Genomic DNA, 9,600 nt, shown 5'->3' on the forward strand with positions numbered 1-9,600 from the left:
TTATATTATATGAGAAATACAGACATAAACGCAACTATAATATTTTAAATGGCTAATCAGTTTATGATAAATTATAATATAAAGATAGATTTAAATTTCGACATCACAAATAATACTTTTATGTCGTAGTTATGTATGTTTGTGTGTAAGTATATTATTTTATATATTATCTTGCCGTAAGTCTTCCAGACACGCTTCCATTGTAACTATATGTTTGTATTATGTGAAACGAATTGATTTATATAGTTTGTTTTATGATTAAAAGATATTGTAATATATTGTGTTGTTTTATTTACCCTGAATACATAATATTGTTCCTTAATATAGATGATGATAAAACTTATAAGTATACCTACCTAGTTAACTTTTAAACGATTGAATTTAACTTTTACATAAGGACTCCTCTTCTATTGGTCTTGGCGAGATGATATAATAATATAGCCTTCCTCGATAAATCGGCTATCTTAACACTGAAAGGATTTCTCAAAATGTACCAGTAGTTTCCGAGATTAGCGCGTTCAAACAAACAAACTCTTCAGCTTTATAATATTATGTATAGTTAGATTGGCAAAATGAAATGTAAGGTAAACTTCACCGATTTGTTAACCTGAAGAAACATACTTTTTGTACATTAAAATTAGATAAAAACATCTAAAGAGATTTGCCTCCTGAAATCATGACCAAGCACTTTTTAATTTAATCAATTAAAATTATAAAGTTTTTGTATGTCACCGTTCCGAAGCCAATCTAATTTCGTGGTAACCGGAACCGAAATCGACAAAGTTATATATTTAACAAATAATTAAATTTTGAGTTATATATTAACAAGTATTTAATTGTTAATAAGGTTTAACTTCCTACCGCGTGGGTATACATAAGGTTTAACTTCCTACCGCGTGGGTATACATAAGGTTTAACTTCCTACCGCGTGGGTATACATAAGGTTTAACTTCCTACCGCGTGGGTATACATAAGGTTTAACTTCCTACCGCGTGGGTATACATAAGGTTTAACTTCCTACCGCGTGGGTATACATAAGGTTTAACTTCCTACCGCGTGGGTATACATAAGGTTTAACTTCCTACCGCGAGGGTATACATAAGGTTTAACTTCCTACCGCGTGGGTATACATATTTTGGATATTATCTTGGATATTTATTTTGATAAACTATTAGTTTTGATATCACGCTACATCCAAATTGGTTGGCCAAATTTATACGAATGTAATCATATGAAAGGAGTAGGTATCTTACACGGCTTTTTAGACAGTAGATTAGTTATCTAAACTACTATACCTACATATAATAAATCTGTAGAAGGGTCAATTCTGTACATTGAAAATATTGAAAAAATAAATAGCAGGGGGTGTTACTGGATCGATACCAAACTCGTGAACAAATATGTGATTAAAAAAATTTTTGTCTGTCTGTCTGTCTGTCTGTCTGTATGTTCAGGCATCACGTGAAAAGTAACGGTTCGATTTCGATGAAACTTGGTATAATTATACCTTATTATCCTGGGCATAAAATAGGATACTTTTTATCCCGGAAAAATACGTAGAAAAAAATAAATCTTAATTTTTCCGCGCGGACGGAGTCGCGGGCGGAAGCTAGTATTTAAATAAGAGTATAAGTTCCTTTGTTTATACTTTATACGATTTAGCTAAAAGAAAATAACTAAACTTCAATAATAACAGAACAATTCGAAATGAAAGGAAGGACGATATTCATGCATTCAAAGACGATTCAAAGAGTTCATAGACCGAAACAAGGAAAATGCAGTAAAGAAAGATACACATAACATCTCTATCAATATTACCATTATTTTGTTATCTGCAAATTATCATAGCAAATAGTCACGAGAGGGGAAAATTAATTTTATCATTTTGCACATAAATAGCGGGCGTTTAGAGCAAATAATTTCTCAAAATACTTATCAACTAATTCTATAAAAACCCCGCGATCGTATATAGTTCGTTAGTTTGGCACCATGGAGGAACAAAAGTGCAGAAATATAGAAAGTATATTAACAGAAAAACATTTAAAAACCATTATGCATCGTGCCTCCTTGGATGGGTGGAAATTTTTAGGTTATGACGTAAAACCTGCTTCGATAGGTCTTGCAGGATTTCTAGGGGATCATTTCAAAATTGTGGTCCATTTACAAAATGCTGGCATCACGAAGAAATTGTATCTATTTGCGAAGTCGATGCCGTTGTTAAATAAACCGAAGGCGGATTTTATTACGGATTATAATTTTTTTCGGCGGGAAAATCTTGTATACAAGTTATTCGAGGATATGGGTGTGACAGGTGAGTTTCGTAAATTTTCTTATATAGTTATTTTTTATAACTATTATTTTTAATCGTTGCTTACGAAAATTTGCGCCATTATTTTTTCTTCAATCAAATAATTGCTACTTAGGTATATTTTTTAGAAGAAATTTAGCGTATTCAAATCGAGCCATAGAGCGCCTCAATATTTATTTCATTGGTTATAAGTCAACATTTTCTTTTCATGAGTTATTAGATAGGTACCTGCCTAGGTACTTATTAGGTAGCTGAACAAAACACATAAATATTTAGTTGTATGTTTATCTGAATAGTAAAAATGTTTATGACACTAATAATTATAAAGAGAAACATACCATAAACTTTATGTTTAAAGTAGGTTCATAATTTTTATATACAATTGTTAATTTATAAGTTTAAAATATTCTCAATTCTATCTAAATTCTAATTTCTTTGTACAGACTATCGGTAGTAACAGATCTCACTTAATGAACCTAATTAAATTTTACTCCATTTCTTTCAACAGATTCCGACAACTGGTGCACAAAAGCGTACATACACACGGACACAATGTTGGTACTGCCTGACCTCTCCATCCTCGGCTACAAGACCGTACCCACAGAACAATTCTTCGACTTAAAGCATGCGTTAATAGCCGTGAAGTCGTTAGCCCAGTTCCACGCTAAATACGCGTGCTACGAAGCTAATCAACAGAAAACAATATATGAAGACCACAAAGAAGTTCTTAAAGAATCTGCCTTTATCGATGCACCATGGCTACGAGCTGCTGCGAAATTAACCTGCAGTCTGCTCCGAGAATTCTCAACAAAAACCATAGATGAAGACACACTAGCGAACCTGTTTTTAAAAGCATGCGACGATCTAACAGTCAGCAAGGACAGCATCAACGTTATTCTCCATAGAGATTTGTGGACCAACAACATACTATTTCGTCATGAGGATGATGAGCCGAAAGAAGCTGTCTTAGTAGACTTCCAATGCATCAGATACGGTCCACCAGCGTTTGACTTGATGATATTACTCTATCTCACAACGACAAAGCAGTTCCGAGAGTTCCATGAAAAGGAAGTGTTTAACCACTATTACACAGTTTTTACCCAATATTTAGACGACACTATGAAGGGAAAATTAAAGGATTACAATTACGGGAGGTGGGACTTCTTTAACTGGTGCGAAAGGGCTAGAATGTTCGCGATGATGGAGGCAATGGCTATATTTCCCTTTGTGTTAATGGACCCTTCGTTAGCGGAGAAGACTTTTGACGATCCTGACACGTTTAAGAAGCACGTGGAAGAAGACAGGTGTAAGCCGGTGCTGGATTATGCTCGACAGAGTAAGTTTTATAGAGAGAAGATGTTGGAAGTAAGTGAAGAATTCGTGGATAGGTACCATTTGAAGCGTTTATAATTTTTTAATTTGTTTAAGCTTTGTGTAATTTGATTTAATAGTGTCGACTGATACAGTCGTTTCTCTAGTACTTCAATATGTGAAATTTAATTACCTAAGCAATGAGCTGAATATAAGTAGATGTATTAGGTATAAATATACCATCAAAGCCATTTTCGTCATCAGGACATGTCCAAAAAAAAGGACTAACAAAGTTAGGTATAGAATTAGGAACAGTGTGGATTAAAGAGCATAAATATTATTATTTAATGAAATTATTTCTGTTTCTCTTTTATAAGTATGTTAATCATTGTTGTTATGTAAATAAATTTAAAATTATATTTTTTGTTTTTATAAGTAATAAAGATGTTTTGTTCGTTTTGGTATTTTATTTTGTTGAAAGTGACCATGCATATAATTTTTACTTACCTACCTAAAGTACTTTATAGAATAAAACTAAAAAAAGACGTGTGGCACTCGGGGACTGCCGCGGTGAAGCTATTGCGTAGCATGCCTTCAAGCCACACCTCCGTGCCCGTCGGAGTGGGGAGCGTGAGGTTTTTCGTTACGCAATTTCTGGATTCGGTCCCCGCGCTCAAGGCCCGCGATAGAAGCTATGCAATAGCTTAAAAAATAACTTTACATTGTCTTAGGAGCAAGTTAGTAATGTAGTAGGTAGTAGAATTAAGTACACAACTTAACACAATAGTTTAACAAAATAGGTTCCCTCTTTTATTAAAAATTTCACAATTCTCACCAATCACAACATAGGGTACCTACTAAGCTCTAGTAATCATAATTTATGACCAGAGTTACAACCAAACCCATATGCAGAGCTAGTGATTGCATGTCGACCATATGTTGAGGTCGCGTCTGGTTTGGGCACGGCCATATTGGTCACCGCATATGTCCAAGCTTTTTATTTGCGCAAGTACACTTAAAATACGATTTGAGAAGTTTACTGATTGAACTGATTGATATCTGGTTTAAGGAAAGATATGAACAAATATCGAACAAAATTGAGATACAATTCAACAATGCTGATAAGTACTTTGCAGAAGTTCATGTTGTAAAAACATAGGGGAATTCGAAGAATATATCATCACATAGTAAATTGCTTGGAATATTTTATAAGGAGAACAGAATTTCATTAGTAAACATATCAACATTAATCAATTATTTTCCACTTTTCAATGAGGTCAACCGTGTGAACCTAGGATTCTAGCATCTTGATGCTCAAACTCAAATACGAACTGATCTTTACAAGATGTAGAAATCTGCCCTATTGATCACAGGATCCTGACAATATTGTTTACAAATATACCTATCACAATCGTTATGATGCTCTATCATGGCAGTAGAGTGGTTCATGGCAGTTATTGAGTCACGATAGATTAACTCAGAGCAAAACTTACTTATTTCATTAGTCAACAATATCAGCTTTCCTTACTTAAAAACAAAAACAAAGCAAAATATAAATTCGCAATTTTTTTTTCACTTCGTTCATTACACAGTAAAAAGAATCAAATCATCCCTCTTATCCTTCTCTATAACATCATCAAAATAGCGAAAAATGCGTCCACTATTGCGAGGCTATTTCCCGCTAGTGCAGGATACTACATAACATTACTTATTGTAACAAATGGTTCTCCATTACACTTGAAGGACGACCACTGCAGACCTGCTTCACCCGCTCGGAGGTGACAGCGCGTGACGCCATGTGCTGTCACTGTGCCAAAGATGCTGATATCATAACATAAGCATAACATATAGTAATCATATTAGGATAGAGTTACAAAATTTGGGTAGAAAAAAACAATCGATGAAAAGAAAATTCAAAATATCTATTTGAAAGTATTAATAGAAAAATAAGAGATAATTAGAAAAAACAAAATTACTGGTTATCAAATATGTAGTTTGTGTACGCTTCTTCACTATTTTCAAATGCAATATTTTTGCTGTTTTAACTAAGTATTTGAAAAAAAATTCATTGATATTCCGTTTTTATTAGTGGTAGTAGGTGTGCTTTACAACCGCACATCTTGATACTTACTTAGTCATCTTTTTGAGATTAGCTCATTTCAAACAAATAAGTAGGAAATAAATTTATAACTAATATACTAATAGATACTTAATTTATGCACAGATCACAATGCACGTACTAACTTAAAATTACATCGCTTTATAAATGTTTCTGTGTATTCTGCAATGCAAATAATATAACATAAAACAGCAGCAGTTTAAACTTCAGTTTAGAATGAATCAAGTGGTTTATTATGTAAAATAAAATGTCACAGACCATAAATCAATGCAAAACGCGTCGAGTCTTCGTAAATGGTTAAATCGAGCCCCTTCACATAAGATTTTAATTTCAACAGGGCTGTTGGTGAATGTACAATAATATTTACCTTCTATCCAGATTTTCATCTTTACACTTAAAGACAATAAGAAATATTGTATCTGTTTATTAATCTTAATGTAGAGAAGAAACAAAAATTATCTTATTCCAAGCAGCTATAGCTATCTAATTATTAGTTTCGTCAACAAGTCATTAATTATTATGTACTAGCTTCCGCCCGCGACTCCGTCCGCGCGGATGTCGGTCTTCGCGTGGATGGTTTATTTCTCCATTTTGAGTAACTCTGACAATGATATCTTATAAATATCTATTGGACCCAATTACGGCTAGGCCTATAATAATACGCAACGTGTGTTCGCGGTTCTACAGAACAACGTCTATGGATAAAACTGAAAAATTAAGATTAATTTTTTTCTACGTATTTTTTCAGGATAAAAAGTATCCTATTTTACGCCCAGGATAATAAGGTATAATTATACCAAGTTTCATCGAAATCGAACCCTTAGTTTTCACGTGATGCCTGAACATACAGACAGATGACAGACAGACAGACAGACAGACAGACAAAAATTTTTTTAAACACATATTTGGGTTTGGTATCGATCCAGTAACACTCCCTGGTATTTATTTTTTCAATATTTTCAATGTACAGAATCGACCCTTCTACAGATTTATTATATGTATAGATTAACTTTGCCTCTACACGGAACTTATTGATTTATTGATTGAAATAACATATTAAAGCACACAAAATGGGTTAAAAACTTAAAACTATGAACATTTCTCATGCAATTGTAGTTATGTACCTACCACATTAGCGACACTTCTATAAGCATTTTAGTCTATAAACATTAAAAAATATATATTACTAGCTTACCGCCCGTGGCTTCGCCCACTTTGTCTAAATCCTAATAAATTGTATACTAAAACATATCTCTTGGATCACTCTATAGTCTATCTATTAAAAAAACCACATCAAAAACCGGTGCGTAGTTTTAAAGATTTAAGCATACATAGGGACATAGCAGGGACAGAAAAAGCAACTTTGTTTTATTCTATGTACCTAATGATAACTACTGTACTTAAGTATGAAAATAATTACTGCTATTAAGGATATCCACAACTGTACAGTGTACATTTAACCATCGATTATAGGAAAGATATTGTCTATGATCAGAATATTGGATATCTCTCAGCCCTATCACACAGTGGGACAAGGGCGGCGTGTTCTTTAAAAATCGAGCCGTTTTGGAAGGACAATAACAGCGAAACATAGTTTGACCATGGTTTGACTCACCCAAAACGACTGATGAGATTTTTTACTTACGATAAGCGACAAGGTATAAGGGCTTGTCTCTGTGATATACCTAAACTTTAAAACCTTGTATTAGGTAAAACGTAATAAAAATTATGAAATTCGATGTCAGAAACTATAGCAGCATAATATACAACGATTATTCGAGAATAAAATCTTACATTAATAATTATTATACAAATATAAATTTACTTTAGATAACTAAATTAATAAAATAGATATATGTATTTAGATTATAAAATACAAAAAGGTTACCTAGTTGTCTGACATTCTTCTGACCTTAGAAAGATTAATTTTTTAATTTTAATGTATGTCTACCACTTCTCCATTTTATCTTTATCCATAGATGCTATTATATAAATGCGAAAGTAACTCTGTCTGTATGTCTGTTACTCAATCACGCCTAAACTACTGAACCAATTTTCATGAAATTTGGTATGGAGATATTTTGATACCCGTGAAAGGACATATACTTTTTATCCCGGGAAAATGACGCAATCCCGGAAATTCCACGAGAACGGGAACTATGCGGGTTTTTCTTTGACTGCGCGGGCGAAGCTGCGGGCGGAAACCTAGTATGTTATAAACTTCTTTTTATTTCGCAAATACAATTTCAAATCGGTGATAAAAATTTGTATGTCCTGTTGCACCATATTATTAAGACATTCTTCATTCTTCAGCTCAGACTTCATTACAGACCTCACTATACACACACTCATACACGCACACACCCATATACACATTCCACATACGCACATACACACACACAACAACCATCTATTTTTTTATTTTTTTTTTAACTTGTTTTTAGTTATTTTATTTTTATACGATTTTACTGTTTCTTTTGTTTTATCCACAAGCTTGCTGTAAATTCGATCCATACGACAGCTACATTGTATTTTGGATATACTAAGTGGGGCCTGGTGACCCGTGTCACAGGTTCTACAGAACCCACTTCGGGCACCAGCTCTCATAAGGTTGCCTAATATATTATGTGTGGTAACGCCAATATAATTAAAATAGTAAATGTAGAAATTAAATGTTTATTATTTGTGGTGTACTCCTTCATCCTTCCCTACATACGAGCACAACCAATCACCGCGCGCTATTTAGCGCTCGTCACGTGACCTACCTATGTCACGAACGACAGCCAGTAGTTCTCTCCGATCTTTAGCGAGGATCGGGACTCACCGCCGGAGAGCTTCCACGAGGCTCTCTAGATCATCAGGCATTGTGCTTTTGTAACACCACCGGGGTATCCCGTGCCCCGGCCCTTGGTCGCGCTCACCGCCGCGTGTGTGTTTGTGTGGAGTGTTGGACTGGACCCGTTCTTGCCCGCCGCGAGCTGGAGGACCCTGACCGCGTGGCGCGGCGTGTGTTCTGGACGCTACTCCCTCCGACGAGGTATGTGCCGTGTGTTCCCGTCTTTCCCCTCTTTGCTAACACCACGTTGATCTAAATACAGTCCACTTTCATATCGAGAATACATTTACGTATATTTTTATATTGGCGCGACCATTTGATTGGTACCTTCGATCCGGATAGTAACCATTGAGTGGTCCATTACGAACCGGATAAAACCTGATGATTCCACCGCCCTTATTAGGATACTCATTGTGTAGGCCCTAATAAGCGTATTAGTAGTATCTTCAATGCGAAATACTATTTAATTTACCGCGTAGAACGACAATGCGTCTTCTACTATTCATATAAAATATATTTTAAACCCGCCCTTATTAGGATACTCATTGTAGGCCCTAATAAGTGATTTAATAGTACATTCATTGTGAAATAACTATAACCGCATAGATCGACATTGCGTCATCTATTATTTTCTGCTTAAAATATATTTTATTCCGCCCGTGACATTAAGTTACGCGTATATTATTATTAAAATAGTTAATTAAAACTATATTCATATCGTTTATCCGCAGTTACAACGCTAAAATCATTATAAATCGAACATATTACATCATATTTATCTACGGTCTACCCGCACTCGAAATTTATTGAGTACCTACATTCCGCGATCCGCTGTTATAATCCGACCATATTGTAATTGCATAGTGCATACTCGGTTCTTATTACGCTTGCGTCACTGACCTACTTTATTTGGTCGTATTACTTGTTATTGTAACTTTTATTGTAACATTCTCTGTTTGAATATTTACTTTTGTTATTAAAAATGCCGCCTAAGAAAATGACTAAGTTACCTGATAGTGACGCTTC

General features: G+C 34.4%; 1 protein-coding gene across 1 annotated transcript; it reads left to right on the plus strand.

Moving 5' to 3' along the window:
- The first annotated feature begins 1,956 nt into the window (after nt 1-1,956).
- LOC123696459 lies at nt 1,957-4,077 on the plus strand. Its single transcript, XM_045642626.1, has 2 exons — nt 1,957-2,311; nt 2,817-4,077. Exons 1-2 carry the CDS (start codon nt 1,990-1,992, stop codon nt 3,716-3,718), a joined length of 1,224 nt encoding a protein of 407 aa, XP_045498582.1. The 5' UTR covers nt 1,957-1,989; the 3' UTR covers nt 3,719-4,077.
- The last annotated feature ends 5,523 nt before the right edge of the window (nt 4,078-9,600 follow it).

This window comes from Colias croceus, chromosome 12, assembly GCF_905220415.1.
Source record: "Colias croceus chromosome 12, ilColCroc2.1".
Taxonomy (NCBI): Eukaryota; Metazoa; Arthropoda; class Insecta; order Lepidoptera; family Pieridae; genus Colias; species Colias croceus.

Coding starts and splice junctions, on each gene's coding strand:
- LOC123696459 (XM_045642626.1), top strand. CDS start 1,990: ATGGAGGAACAAAAGTGCAGAAATATAGAAAGTATATTAACAGAAAAA. Junction 2,312..2,816: donor CGAGGATATGGGTGTGACAG/GTGAGTTTCGTA, acceptor TTCTTTCAACAG/ATTCCGACAACTGGTGCACA.